At 47.9% G+C, this 16161-nt stretch overlaps 1 protein-coding gene across 1 annotated transcript in view; it reads left to right on the plus strand.

The window, feature by feature from the left end:
• Positions 1-16161, plus strand: part of LOC101341649 (calpain-8) — an 89064-nt gene that overhangs the window by 39665 nt on the left and 33238 nt on the right. The window contains 6 exon segments of the mRNA XM_012555413.1: positions 3420-3463; positions 6189-6307; positions 7290-7423; positions 8378-8546; positions 10055-10138; positions 12753-12838. Coding sequence (XP_012410867.1) covers positions 3420-3463; positions 6189-6307; positions 7290-7423; positions 8378-8546; positions 10055-10138; positions 12753-12838 — 636 coding nt within the window.

The following is a 16161-nucleotide window of genomic DNA, read 5'->3' on the forward strand; positions in this document are numbered from 1 at the left end:
TTATGATAAACGGAGAAAAGATTGAAGTTGTCAAGGATTTCATTTTACTTGGGGCCACAATCAACGCCCACGGAAGCAGCAGTCAAGAAATCAAATGATGCATCGTATTGGGCAAATCTGCAGACCTCTTTAAAGTGTTAAAAAAGCAAAGATTTCACTTTAAGGACTAAGGTGCACCTGACCCAAGCCAGGACATTTTCAATTGCCTCATATGCATGTGAAAGCTGGACAATGAATAAGGAAGACCAAAGAGAATTGATGCATTTGAATCGTGGTGTTGGTGAAGAATACTGAATATATCATGGCCTGCCAGAACAACGAACCAATCTGCCTTGAAGAAGTACGGCCAGAATGCTCCTTGGAAGCGAGGATGACGAGACTTCATCTCAGGTACTCTGCACATGTTATCAGGAGGGACTAGTCCCTGGAGAAGGACATCATGCTTGGTAAAGTAGAGGGTCAGTGAAAAAGAGGAAGACCTTCAGCAAGATGGATTGACACAGTGGCTGCAACAATGGGCTCAAGCAGCAATGACTGTGAAGCTGGCGCAGGACCGGGCACAGTTTCGTTCTGTTGTGCATAGGGTTGCTATGAGTTGAAACCGACTCGATGGCACCTAACAACAACAACACCACAAAGATCAAATCGTTATCCCCACTGAAAGAAGACACAAGAATGTGCCACAGGCTTCGAGGCAAGTCCCAAAGACAAGTTCCTGAAATGTTCTGAGAAAGAGTAAAGGCCCAGCCTCCCCAGAGGACCCTTTGAAGGGGAAAACCCTCATTTGGATATGTTCCTTAGAAAAAGCATTCTTGTCCCCACAGCCCATTCACACTTGATATAGTGACTGGCAGGGATCCAAAAGTCCATGTTCCCACTTCATTTCGTTGGAGCCCTCGTGCTTGCTGCAAGAGCCAGGGAGACCTGTGAAATGTCAGGAGGGAGTCAGACAAAGAGAAAATTAAACTCTCCTCCAGCTGGGCAGCCGCGTTTGATGTCAACAACCGAGGAACATTTTGCTGCCGTGCGTTGAATTGCAATGTGTAGAGAGTGTGCCAGGTGGGCTGCTGGAAGCAGCCGTGATTGGGAGCCAGGGTCTCGGGTTCTGTTCCCTGTGGTGCTCCTGAACCCATGGTTCCTCTCTGCTCTGGGCTCCTCCCGTCTCTCCTTACATACATACCAGTTGCAGTTGAGTCGATTCTGACCCATGGCAACTCCTCATGTGTCAGAGTAGAAGTGCATTCCATTGAGTTTTCAATGGCTAATTTTTCAGAAGTAGATCGTCAGGGCTTTCTTCCAAGGTACCTCTGGGTAGACTCGAACCTCTAACCTTTTGGTTACCAGCCGAGCATGTTAGCTGTTTGCACCACCTAGGGATGCCTCTCCTTAACCTGGGTCCATGAGGGGAGCTAGGGCCACGCCCAGTAACGGGAGTGTGTGGCTGCCCTGATGACCTTGAGAAGCCACCTGCCTCAGAGCGGAGTGCAGCTCAGTGGCCCTGCCTACTCCCCAGGGTCCGTGTCTCTGTTTGGCCTCCCTTGTTTCTCTCCATTTGCCCGAGAGGTTTAGATGACAAAGGTCCTTGGTGCTGGTGGAGGCAGAATCTGCCGGATCCAGCAGGTGAACTTGTTGGCCCTTGCTTCTCCGCAGACCTGGGAGTTGTTGTTATTAGGTGCCGTCGAGTTGGTTCTGACTCATAGCGACCCTGTGTACAACAGAGCGAAACACTGCCCAGTCCTGCACATCCTCACAATCATTGCTGTGTTTGAGCCCGTTGTTGCAGCCACTGTGTCAATCCATCTCATTAAGGGTCTTCCTCTTTTTTGCTGACCTTCTACTTTACCAAGCATGATGTCCCTCTCCAGGGACTGATCCCTCCTGATAACATGTCCAACAATGTAAGGGGCTGTAGGGTATTTGCAGGAGAAGAAAATATGGTTCATTGGTTCATTTGGTCATTTATTAGTTTCCTAGAGATGTATAATGAATTTCCACACACTTGGTGGCTTAAGACCACGGAAATTTATTCTCTCACAGTTCTGGAGGCCAGAAGCCAGAAATCAAGGTGTTGGCAGGGTCCTACACCCTCTGGAAGTCCTAGGGGAGAATACTTGCTTGTCTCTTCCAGGTTCTGGTGGCTCTAGGTGTTCCTTGGCTTGTGGCTGCCTAACATTGATCTCGGCCTCCATCTTCACGTGGTCTTCTCCTCTGTGTGCGTCTGTGTCTTCTCTTCTGTCTCTTGTAAGGTACTTGCCATTGGATTTAGGACCCACACAGATAACCCAGAACGATCTCCTCTCGAGATCTTTAACTTAAGACCCTTTTTTCCAAATAAAGTCACATTCACAGGTTCCAGGGATTAGAATGTGGACATATCTTTTTGGGGGCCACCATTCAACCCATTACTTACATACATTTATTTATTTATTCATTCATTTATGGTAAAATGTATATAACATTTGCCATTTCAATTTTTTTGCTTTAAATTTTTTTTTGTGGTAACTATACATATAACGAACACTTGCCATTTAAGCATCGTTTACATGTATAATTCAGGGAAGTTAAATACATTCATCATGCTGTGCAGCCATCACCACTCTTCACTTCCAGATTTTCCCATCATCCTTAACAGAACCTCAGTGTCCTTTACGCAAGAACTCATTTATTTTTATCCATCATTCATTGAGCCCCTACTATGTGCTAGTTGCATGCTGGAAATTCCAAGACAAACAGATCAGCGTCCCTGCTCTGCAGGAAGAGATCAGAGGGGAGTGGAGGGGGGAGAGGGAAAATCAGTTAGGCTGCAGTTGCCTGGGACAGCGCTAGGGCACTCCCAGGAGGGGGTGTATGGGGGTGGGGAGGCAGGTCAAGTCAAAGACAACTCCAGAAAGTAGTTGATGCATGGATGGAGTTGGGGATGTGATATGAGTGGTAAATATGATCTGAGGCAGCCTGTGATAAGTACACAAAAAACCAAAACCAAACCAGTTGCCATAGAGTCTATTCCAACTCATGGCGACCCCATGTGTGTCAGAGTAGAACCGTGCTCAACAGGGTTTTCAGTGGCTGATATTTTGGAAGTAGATCACCAGGCCTTTCTTTGAAGGTACCTCTGGGTGAATTCAAACCCCCAACCGTTTGGTTAGCAGCTGAGCACTTAACCATTTGCACCACTCAGTGACTCCTGATAAACGTGCAACAGAGTTATAAATAAGCTCTTCAGGAAATGCAAACAAAAAGAGCTGACTTCTGGCTATAGGGTAGGAGACATCTGGTGAGACTTCACAGAGAAGGGGGTGAGATTCAGCAGGTGAAGCTGAAGCAAGGACTTTGCAGCAGAGGGAACCAATGAGCAGAACATGGATGTGAAAAAGACCAGGGCATGTGTTTTGCATATCTAAGTCTGACTGGAGGACTAGGTTCGTGGTGGGGAGTATAACTCGGAAAAAGACTGGAGCAGTGGGTTGGAGTCATTCGTGAAGGGTCTCGATACCCTATTCCAAACCCATTGTCGTCGAGTTGATTCTGACTCGTAGCGACCCTGTAGGGCAGAGTAGAACTGCCCTATAGCGTTTCCAAAGAGCAGCTGGTGGATTCAAACTGCCAACCTTTTGGTTAGTAGCCAAACACTTAACTACTGTGCCACCAGGGCTCCTGATACCCTATTAGGAGTTTTTATTTCATCCTTAAGCAATGGAGGATGGTTGAGGTTTTTGAGCAGAGGAATGACATGACCACAGGTGTTAATAGGAAGAAGACTGGAGAGAGAGGAGCCGGGTGGGAGGAGGAAAAGCAGCGTTCTTCTACTCACTCTTTGGAAGTTGCCTTTTAACGAGTTACTGCCCCACTTGATTCTTCTTTGGTGGGAGACGACATAACCCAGGCCTATCCATATCAATTCTCTCCCCTGACTGCTGCAGCTAGCATCACCCTGGAGCCCTGGTTCCTATCACGAGGAAGGTGTTTGTTAGTGAAATGGAGCCTGGTGACGAAGAGGGGTGGGAAGCAGGGTTGCCTCTTGGATCAGAAAGACTTTAGAAGTAGATGTATGTGTGTGTTTGTGTGGTATGTGTATATCAGAAAGACTTTAGAAGTAGATGTATGTGTGTGTTTGTGTAGTATGTGTATGAGAGAGACCGGGAGTTGGAAAAAGGAAGGGGAAGGAAATGGATTTGGAACCAAATCACGAACCCCTGTGGAGAAAGATAAGGGCAGATAGAACAAGAGGGCTTTCCGGGATGACCTGGTGTTAGAGTCGTTCTAAGCGACAATGGAGCCTCCCATGTAGGTTCCTAGGTCACAGTTTGCTTACTTCTTGCTCAGGCAGCCCGAGTGGAGGTAACCATGGTTTGTCCACACTTGCAATGTGTATGCAACTTTGCCCACAGTGCTAAACGAAAACAGACAAGATCCTGAGTGTCTGAGAGGGTAAAGGGCCTTCCACGTGAAGATACATTGAAAGAGTTCAGATTCTTTATATGGAAAAGATGAAGGCTGAGACACCAGGCAGGATTTTGTTCACCAAATTCTAGCCCCCTAGAGCTGGGGCTCTTCAGTGAAGCAGGAGGAGGCAGCTCCTGGGCCAGTAAGAGGAAGTGTTCTTCCACACAACAGGAAGCACGCTTAAGGACGCTGAGGCCTTACAGGTAGGTGTAGAATAAGCATGTAAATAGATGTGAGAAAATTTTACATCCATTCCAGGATGATAGATCCTTCATAGGATGTTAAGGTAGGCAAGGGGTGCTTGGGGCTTATGCTTTTGAAGTTGACACCAAGAGGGACAATGATGTCTTCCAAGGAAACACTGACCTCTCACAGAAAGGGTCTTCCTCTGTGTTTACTTGAAGCCCCAAAGTAACCCACATCAAGCCGTAGGATTTTTAACCTTCTGCCCCAAGTTATGATGATTTAATGCTAATCAATATCTCAAGAGTGGTGTAATCCATGAAGCCTCAAGCTGTCATGGGAAACTCTGAAACGTGAATGGGGGTGCTCTGATCAGACCACATAGAGCCACCTCATTGTTATCCAAGGTCACCAGGGGTGAGGAGCACACACAGACAACCCACCCACACTCGTACTTACACCCACACGCATGCATGCATACACACTCATACACACACAGCACACACACACTCACATCCACACACATCCACACACATATACACATGCACAGACTGACATACACACATGCAGCCCATACACATACAGATGTACACACACTTACACACACACATGTGCACACGCATTCACATACACTCACATACACAAGTGCACACATACATATATGCACACACTCACATACACACATGAATGCATACATATATACACACCTGCTCACACACAAACGCACACATGCATTCACATATACACTCACATGCACACAAAATGCACGCATACATATACACACATACACATACACACACAGACATACAAAAATGCACACATACACACACATAGACACAAATGTGTACGTACATATACATGCACTATGCACACACACTTACATACACGTGTCCACACACACTCACATACACACACCCACCCACCCAACCACACACCAATGTACACACACATACACACATGCACAACACTTACATGTATGTGTGTACACACATTCGGATACACACTCACACAAATGCACACGTACATATACACACATGCGTGTATGTGTGCACATGTATTTGCATATACACACAAATGCACACACACATACATGCACACACGTATGCGTGTGCACGTATTCGCATACACACACACACAAATGCACACATACATATACACACACACACACATTCTGGGCTGGCCAAACAGCTTCACTGTTTCCCCCAACCAGTGCTTTATCAGAGTTGCTAATAAGGGTCAAATGGACTAATTTTTGTTTCTTTTGCTTTGTTTCCATTTTCCACTCCACTGGTTGGGTTCCTAGGAGATGTGAAATGGCCATAATGTGGGGGTGGTGGGGAGGAGCAGAGAATTTCCAGTCCTGAGTAAATGACTTCCAAAGAGGCGTCAGGAGCTGATGGCCGCCTGCGCCTTTCCGACACCAGAGAGGTAGAATCCGATGATCTGACGTAGAAGGGAGGGTGTGACTCGGACTCTGGGTTGAATAGGACAGCGAGGACCAGATAAAGCAGGGACCCCGCAGGGCCTTCTGACCAGTGTGTGTCTCCCATGACATCGTGCAGGTGACTGCTGGCTTCTGGCAGCCATTGCCTCCCTCACGTTGAATGAAGAGCTGCTCTCCTGAGTGGTTCCCAAGGACCAGAGCTTCCAGAAGAGCTACGCAGGGATCTTCCACTTTCAGGTATTGTGCCTTGCTCTTGCTTCCTGACAGTACTTTCTCTACTCTCAGGTCCACCCAGATCTACTGAATCAGAAATTCTGGGATCCGGACCCAGGCACCTAGGTTTTAGGGGCCCTGGGGGTGCAATGATTAGGCACTCAGCTGCTAACCGAAAGGCTGGCAGTTTGAACCCTCCCAGCGGCTCTGCAGGAGAAACACCTGGCAACCAGCTCCTATAAAGGTTACAGCCTAGAAAACCCTATGGGGCAGTTCTGCTCTATCACATGGGGTCACCGTGAGCTGGAATCGATTCAGAGGCACCTAACAACAGCAGCCTATGCTTTGGAGTCCCCGAGTGATGCAAACGGTTAATGTGCTTGCCTGCTTAACCTAAAGGTTGGAGGTTTGAGTCTGCCCAGAGGCACCTTGGAAGAAAGGCCTGGTGGTCTACTTCCAAAAAACCAGCCATTGAAAACCCTATGGAGCACAGTTCTAGCGTGAAACATATGGGGTTGCCATGAGTCGGGATCAACTGGACGGCAACTGGTTTGGGATTTTTTGGTTTGGTATCCTATGTTTGAACAAGCCCTCCAGGTGATGGCGATTCACACCTAAGTATGAGAACCACTGCTTTAATGCACACACCCATTCCTCTCCCCACTCACCTCCAGCCACAGGACCTTGAAGAAAGCACTTTGGACTGAGCGTCGGGAAATGTGGGTCTGAGTCACCACAATGTTGCCACTGTGTGAGGTTGGGCAAGTTTTCTTGTCCACAAACTCAGAGATGGACTAGGGGTTTCTCGCACCTACGTGCTATTCGGCATCCCCTGTGTGCGTGGATAAGTAAGACACAGGTCCTGCTCTTACGGAGCTTGGAGTTCATTAAACGTCCAAGACTTGAACGTTGCTGGCCACAGCGTCTCCTTTTGAGGTCCGCTGATGGACTTGCTCTTCCCATCGGCTTATCCCCATGAGCGGCCGCTGTGTTTTCCTGCCCACAGTTCTGGCAGTACGGCGAGTGGGTGGATGTGGTGGTAGACGACAGACTGCCCACCAGTGATGGACAGCTGCTCTTCCTGCATTCCGAAGACGGCACTGAATTCTGGAGCGCCCTGCTGGAGAAGGCCTACGCCAAGTAAGTGGGCTGGGTAGGGGCTCAGGGGACTCCAGGGTCTCCCTGAAGGACCTCACCTGTCCCCCTCCCAGGAGGACATGCCCAAGTCTTTCCCAGCACCTGGGACCCCCATGTGCTGAAAAGAAAGCGTCCCTCGGTAACTAGAAACCCACTGCTGTCAAGTCGATTCCGACTCACAGCAACCCCATAGGATTTCTGAAGCTGTAAATCTGTAAGGAAGCAGACTGCCACATCTTTCTCCCGAGGAAGCTGCTGGTGGTTTCGGACTGCCGGCCTTTGGGCTAGCAGTCCATCGCTTTAACCACTGCGCCACCAGGGCTTCTTAGTAACTAGAAAGAAGTTTGGGCCAGGAGTTAAAAAACTTACCTCCGTCTCACATGAATGTGTGAACCTCACATGAAACCGTGCAGCCTGTCTGTACCCGAGCTCTCTGCTCCTTCAGACCTCAGGGTACGTGCTTAGGTCACTGGGAACTTCTAAAAGGATGATGAGTAATGATAAAAGTACTTGGATGTGAAACTCAACGAGGTCTCCACCCTTAGCTCAGGAGCCTTTCCCTTTCTCACTGGCATTGGATGCTTACTCAAAGCCTTCTTGGGGGTTCTTTTAATTAGTTTCATTTACTGGTATCCTTTTCTGCAACCCGAGTTCCTTTCCAACCCTATTCCCAAAGCAATCCTAAGCTGGATGCCTCTCAGCCTTGAGAGATGGTCTCCCTCACCCCGCCCCGTGCCCCCAGACCCCAGGAACCCAAGAACCTGGGTCAGCTCTACAAGAGTTGCGCTCTGCTTTCTAAAGGCTTGGGCGGCTTGGTTGGGGGTTGTCTGAGACTCGTTCCTGGTGATATGCTGAGCTGGCCCACAATGCGTCCTGAGCACCACTCCCGGCCCACGTGGCCCCTCGCTGGTGTGGCTGATGGCCGTAGGTGGAACGTGTTTTCTCTCTTTCCGGCAGGCTCAATGGTTCTTATGAAGCTCTTATTGGAGGGTCCACGATGGAAGGGTTTGAGGATTTCATGGGCGGCATCTCTGAGTTTTACGACCTGAAGAAGCTACCAACCACTCTGTATCAGATTGTCTGGAAGGCCCTCCGCGCGGGGTCCCTGCTGGGCTGCTCCATCGATGTGAGCCAGGACAGCATCTCTTTGCTCCCCATATGGGGTGGGAAGGGACGGGCCAGGGGAGAGAGGCCCGGGAAGGCTTTGACTCGGAGCAGGCCGGAAGCAGAGTGTGGGAGTTACTGGGCAGGTTGGGTGACATATTGGTCCCCAGCACTTAGAAGTTGGTTAAGACCTAATTAAAACAAACCCATTGCCTTTGAATTGATTCCGACTCATGGCAACCCCATGAGTTACAGAGTAGAGCTGCTCCATTTGGCTGTAATCTTTACGGAAGCAGACTGTCAGGCCTTTCTTTAGCAGGGCCACTGGGTAGGTCTGAACTGCCAACCTTTAGATTAGCAGGTGAGTGCAAACATTTTGTGCCACCCAGGGACCTTCTAAGACCTAATTAGTAGGTGGGGGTAGAGTTTGTCTAGCTGAGGAGCCCAATTTCCCCCTGCTGTGGAGCCCCTGGTGGTGGAATGGTTAAGTGCTCGGCTGCTAACTGGAAGGTTGGCAGTTTGAACCCACCAGTGGCCCCACAGGAGAAAGACCTGACTTTCTCCTGCTTCCGTAAGGATTACAGCCTAGGAGATCCTATGGGGCAGTTGTCCTCTGTCACTTGGGGTTGCTGTGAGTTGAAAATCAACTCAATAGCACCTAATGACACCCACAGCAGCAGTATAGCTCCTTTAGTACTGCTAGTATTTCCCTAGGAACAAGGCCCTTTGTCCCTGGATCCTAGCCCCTACCTTTGCTTCCTCCTTTTGCTAAGTGATCTTGGGACTTTGGAAAGCAAATGTGATGATTAACAATATTTGCGGGACTTTGAGATCTCTGAAGAAAAAAGAAGAGGTCTGACCCCAGGGGTCGTGGTCGGACAGGACAGCTGGCTGAATGAGATTCCAAGGTGGCCACGGAGACCAGAGCCTGGAGACCCTCAGCCCTGGGGTCCGGTTGTCCCTTGCCCCTCCTGCTGCCCTTGCTTCCTCTCTTGCCCTTACCTGGTGATCTCAGCCATGTGAACAAACAAGCAAGACTATTCTTCTTTTCTCCTCTCTATAAAAAATCCCAGCGGGATATGTGTGTAGCTGATAGAGAGGAAGTATGAGCATGGGGAGGGGAGGCGGGGTCACAGAGGAAGGATGACTGGGAAGCCTTGTGGGGAAAACATTGGAGAACCAGGACCGGTCCAGACCAGCTGTCATGGAAATCTGTCTTCCTCGGGCAGCACGGGGTCACTCTCGAGAATAAGTGACTTTTGCAGTGTCCTGGTGGCATTTTAAAGGCTGGCAAGTCATGGTCCAGCTGTGGCAGCCACACAGCCCCCCGCGTGGATCTGCAGGCCTGATTTAAGGAGCATCCAATGGAGATGGCTCTATTTAGCTGAGGCTCAGGGCCATGCCTGCACTCCCCGGCCATCTCTGGGTCCCGTCCTCACGGCCAAGTAGCACGTCCTTGGAAGGTATCGTGGGGGTGGTCTCAGTGAGGTCAAGGTTAGCCTTCCTGAGTGGACTCTGTGCTCAACCCAGGTCTCCAGGGCAGCTGAAACGGAAGCCGTCACCAGCCAGAAGCTGGTTGAGAGCCACGTGTGCTCCATCACAGGGGCTGAAGAGGTAAAGTCAGGTTGGTGGGGGTGGTGGAGGGTACTATGTAATAATATTACTGTAAATCCAGGGCATCCCTGAGAGGAAGGGAGAGGAACAGAACTGGCTTCTCAGCTCCGTGCTCTCTGCTGCGGTGCAGTCTCTCCCGGGCTGGGCAGAGCCTCTGATGCTACCGGCGTGCAGTTAGCATTTGCTCCTTACAAGGCAGGGCGCTCTGACTCTTACCTGCATGGAGACCTGCAGCTATAGCTCTGTTGGTTCTGACTGGACACAGGCTCTCTCCTCCGAGGTGTGGCCAGGAAGAGGAAGAAGGTTCTGGAAGAAACTTGTGGAGATTGTCAGTTACATTCTACACATATTCCAACAAGTGTGTTTGTGTAGGTAAAGCAGTGGAAACCTACAGGATCCCTAAAGGGAAAAAAGCCAGCAATACCTGCCTGACCTCCTTACAAGGCAGGGCATAATGATGGGAAGGGACTCAGCTATTTCTCACTCTTCAACCTCAAAAGAAAGCTTAGGTTGTATTTTTCATTATTTCCTGTTATCCTGTCTACTTCCAAAAAGGACTTAGGAGACTTATGATAAAAGGGGAACCCTGGTAGCACAGTGGTTAAGAGCTCAGCTGCTACCCAAAAGGTCAGCAGTTCAAATCCACCAGCTGCTCCTTGGAAACCCTATGGGGCAGTTTAACTCTGTCCTATAGGGTCATTATGAGTTGGAATCAACTTGACGGCAATGGGTTTACCTGTCATAGAAATACGAGAAGTTTATTATTCCTTTGGATAAAGATGATTAGCAAACACAAATGGCTTTCCCATTACCAGGTGAATCCAGGATGAACTATTAGAAACCCTGGTGGCACAGTGGTTAAGAGCTACATCAGCTAACCAAAAGATCAGCGTTTAGAATCCACCAGGAGCTCCTTGGAAACTCTATGAGGCAGTTCTACTCTGTCCTATAGGGTTGCTATGAGTCGGAATCAACTTGACGGCAATGGGTTTGGTTTGGTTTTTTTATAACCTAAAGTTTGGCAGTTCCAACCCACCCAGTGGCTCTGCAGGAAAAAGTCCTGGACATCTTCTCCCGTAAAGATTACAGCCTAGAAAACCCTATGGGGTAGTTCTACTCTGTCACACGGGGTCATTAGGAGTCGAAATCAACTCAATGGCACCTAACAACAACCACAACATGTGTGACAAATAGTGCCGTCAAGTCCTGTTGTTTGAGAACTAGGTACTGTTTGTCTTGACGACGTGCATTAAATGGGTTCCATCTGCTTACTGTACACGGGCGCAGATCTCTTTCTGTCTTTGCGGTCTCTCTATGAATCAATTGCCTGCGATGCATCACATTCTGGTTTAATGCTTCCTCCATAATGAACTGTTTTGTCTCTCTTCTACCTTTGTGGAGAGGTTTTCTGTGTTGGGAGCTGATTGTGTTTTTAATTATATTTTCCCAACAGTGTTCAAAAAATAGTCAGGGAAGGCAGTATGTGTGGGTTACAAGTAAGGGCTTTGGAGACAGACTAGACTCCCATCCTAGATCTCCCACTTCCTATCTAGGTCATCTTTGTAAGTGAACCTCTCCAAGTCTCAGTTTTCTGAGCTGTAAAATGAAAATAACAACGGAAGCCCCCTACCCACCACAGGATTGCTGTGAGGTTTAAGCGAGGCAAAAGTGTACTTGTAATACTTAGCACAGTGACTGGCCCGTAGTTTGTGCTGAATAAATGCCAGCTACTGTGCTATTAACACTATCGGGTCCTATAGGGTCGCTACGAGTCGGAATCAGCTCGACAGCAGCGGGTTCGGGTTTTTTTTGTTTACTGTGCTATTGCTTGGAGCACATTTATTATCATTGTTGTCAGCTGCCGTCGAGTCAGCTTCGACTGACGGCGATCTTATGTACAACAGAACAAAACGTTACCCGGTCCTGCGCCGTCCTCACAACTGCCAGCACGTCTGAGTCCATCACTGCGGCTACTGTGCCAGTCCGTCTCAGGGAGGGTCTCTGTCAGCCTCGCTGGGCCTCTACTTCACCAAGCATGATGTCTCTCTCCACGGTTGATCCCTCCTGATGACGTGTCCAAAGCAAGCGAGTCATACAGTGTTCTGTGTGGCCCATAAGGTTTTCCTTGGCTTATTTTCAGAAGTAGATTGCCAGGCCTTTCTTCCTAGTCCATCTTAGTCTGAAGACTCTGCTAAAACAGGTCCACTATTGGTAACCCTACTGGTATTTGAAATACTGGTGGCAAAGCTTCTAGTATCATAGCAACACATAAGCCACCACAGCATGACAAACTGACAGGTGGTGGAGACTATCATTAGGTCCCATGTATTAGGACTGAGTCAATCTTAGTGAGCTGTGAAATCTAAATCTAGGTGAAAGCAGATGTAAACGTGTTTTTGTGCTAAATTCATTCTTCGTTTATTCAACCCAATGGAAAAAATAGAGCGCCTGGAAAAAGCCTGAAGACATGCGTTAAGAGGAAACAGAAGTGCGCTTGTTCAGGGACGTTTGAACAATTTTACACAAATCCTCTCTCGCACGGATGTAAATGCAGGACAGGAGTTCAGTAACTCAGCACCCGATGTGTTTTTTTTTGCGTGTGTGGGACTTGCAGGTGGATTTCCATGGCCATCCAGAGAAGCTGATCCGACTCAGGAATCCGTGGGGCAGAGTGGAGTGGAAGGGAGCCTGGAGTAATGAGTAAGTAGTCCTGTTCCCCAGCCCCAACCCTCGTTTCTCCCAGAGGAAAGCCCCTATGTAAAATATACAGTCATGACGAGACTGACATTACAGGGAATTCAGCAGTGCGGTCTGCCCACACGTTACACAGAATGCTCAGGAAAGGATAGTAAATGCTTCCAGGCTGGGAGAAGCAAAACGAAACCCACATAGCTGTAGTCTTTGACAGTGGCATCACTAGGGTTGGTGTCACCCAAGTCACTAAGTCATGGTGTTAGCAGATCATACAGAATCCTTAGTAATGTTTTTTGTACTAATATTACTCCATAAATCGTAATTCCCATCTATCATTCCTTTTCCTTTAGTTACTACGTCATTCTCAAAAAAGTTATTGATATAGGTCCACAAATACTAATTACCGCAATACTGTAGCTGAAACACCAGAAAATTTGACAAAATCAGCGACTAAAAACACCAGCAACAACGAAAACAACAGCGCGTGCTTGTAGCGAGTGCAGACGACACCAGGTGATTCGAAGCATTGTTGTAATTGGGTAATAACGACAGCTCTGACCCGCGCATTAGAAGGTTCAAAAAGTAAATTAGCATGGAGTTTTAGCCTTGTAGGCATATTGATACATGTAGGCTGGGCTTATAAAACGTGTTTTTGTTGTTATAACTAACTACAGGGGTATTTTTATAAAAAATAATAAATTTCTGCTGAAACACTGCACACAAATTTATAGACAGTCCTTCTGGTGTCACCTCCTCTGACAGTGTCACCCGGTGTGGTTCACACACCCCTTACCCCCTAGTGACGCTGTTGGTCTTTGATTCTGGCATTTGGAAGTCTGGCAGCTCAGTCAAATTTTGCTTAGCTCTGAAGGGTTTGCCTGTCTCCTGCCTGCCACACCGTGGTGATCCAAAGGTCAAATCGATCACTCACGATTGGATTCTTTCCACTCCACAAAACCTAGACTCTGATAAAGGCCAGAGCCCCAGCAGCCAAGTGGAAACAACACCTAGACAATGGGAGTGGATCCTAGGAGCCCCCGGGCTGCAGCGAGATGGCGAATGGGAGGGAAGCTCATAACTGGGAACAGAGACTGATCTTCCTTGACAAGGTCATTAATGACTGGAGAGGCGTTTCTTGGGCAGGGTCTCTGCTGGTGAGAGAAAGTCAGTCAGAGATGGTGCCTGGACCCCACCCAAAGCCTCCTGGATTGTCAGTCAAGGGGCAGCTGTGCCCTGGAGCGGATGTCCCCAGGGGCAGGAGGAGGGAAAGCACGGAGCTGGCATGAGGGAGACGGACTGAAGCTGGGGAAAGATTTAGAATCTGCCAGTATCATCAACACAGAGCCACCAGGGATGCTGCTGGTCATAATAATAACCTCTTCCCATTATGCCCTGGTGGCACAAGAGTTAAGTGCTTGGCTGCTGACTGAAAGGTCAATGGTTTGAACCCACCAGCCACTCTGCAGCAGAAGACCTGGTGATCTGCTCCCATAAAGATTACAGCCTAGAAAACCCTATGGGGCAGTTGTACTCTGTCCTATAGGGTCGCTATGAGTCAGAATCACCTTGATGGCACACGACAACAAAAACAAAAATATGCCCGTAACCTCGAGTGGACCCTTTAGCACTGTCCTTACTCAGTGATGCCATTTAGGGCTTTTGAAGGGAGCTTGGTTACACTTACTCACAGCATCGTGGCTGCTCTGACCTGAAATATTTTCCCTCAGGTTTGTGTCATGAAGAAACTCGTGTCCCTAGGGCCATGGATGGCCTCCTGTATTAAAGGACTTTTTATTTCATTGCCTAAGATGGAAGGAAACCCCAAACCTCTATTCTGCCAACTGCCCAAAAAGGATGAGGTGGCTGAGTGAAATGGAAGCCCCAAATTTTGGCCATTTTAACCAATAGCCATTTACCAGGCTGACAAAAGGACTTACTTGATTTTATCGCCTTTCCTGGTGTCACCTGGTCTGTAGCAGCTGGACTAATAGGAGGGGTGACTAGGGGGCGGGGTGGGAGGCGGTGTCTCCGAGGTAACGTTTCTAAGCTCAGTATAATGTCTATCTAAATTTTTATGCATTTTTTTAATTAAAAAAAAAATCAACTGGAAGCTTAGGTCCTATCTAAAATTCTCCAGCGTGTTCTCTAATCTTTGTCTATAGCTGGCACATTCTGAGATTCAGCTCTGATCAAATTAAAGTTTCAATGAATTAAGGAGGACCTGGGAACTCTTCTCTCCAATCTTCTGGGGAACTTAGAGGCCGAGAGAGATAGAGAGAGACTGGGTTTGTACGGGTCTCAGATTTATGCAGAGGAGCTAAAGGGTTCTGGTTTTGCTGAAAGTATTCAGCAGAAAGGGTATTTTTTTAAATGGATCTTTATACTGCACAGTTATTTAGATGTTGCACACATATTTCAGGAAAACCTAACTTTGTAAAGGTCAGGTAGCTGGAAATGGCATTTGAATAAAGTATATGGAGATGGAGTGGGTATCACCGCGGAAAGGCCACCAGCAGGAGGCCTCCCAGGGTGACATTACTTCAGGGAAATTGTCATAAAATGGCTCGATTGTCATTCTGCAGACTCAGAAAGTGAACCATATCTGTGCACCCAGAGATGGTCAGACTTTGTCACAAGGCTACCTACCCAGGCTGATAGAGAGGCCAGAGTGACAATTTGCTAATTGATTCTGGTGTGCCTCCCTTTCTTGTGACAGGAATTCCCACAGTTCTGGTCTTGGGCGTCCTCATTCCTGTTATCAAGGGCCTGGAAGACTCAATTACAAGTGTAAAACTTGCCTTAAAAAAACCCAGTTGCCATTGAGTTGACCACACCTCATGGCGACCCATGTGTCAGAGTGGGACCGTGCTGCGTAGGATTTTCCTTTTTCTTTGTTGTTGTTGTCTTTAATAATTTATTTGTTGATGTTGTTGAGAATATGCACGCAAACATGTACCAATGCAAGTTTCTATATGTGCGGTTCAGTGACATTAATTACATTCTTCCAGTCGTGCAACCGTTCTCACCCTCCTTACTGAGTTGTTCCTCCCTCATTAACATAAACTCACTGTCCCCTCAGGTTCCTGTCTCATCTTTCAAGCTGCTGTTGTCAGATTGATCCCGTACAGATAGATATTAAAACAGCATAATGCTGAAGGCAGACATTCTTTACTAGATAAGCTAAACTATTGTTTGGTTTTAAGACGATTTCAGGGGATATTTTTGGTTTAAAGTTTAATGATGATCTCAGGGCAATAGTTTTGGGGCTCCACCAGCCTCCATAGCTCCAGAAAATCTAGATTCCATGAGAATTTGAAATTCTGTTCTGC

This window comes from Trichechus manatus, unplaced genomic scaffold (genome assembly GCF_000243295.1).
Source record: "Trichechus manatus latirostris isolate Lorelei unplaced genomic scaffold, TriManLat1.0 scaffold00039, whole genome shotgun sequence".
Taxonomy (NCBI): Eukaryota; Metazoa; Chordata; class Mammalia; order Sirenia; family Trichechidae; genus Trichechus; species Trichechus manatus.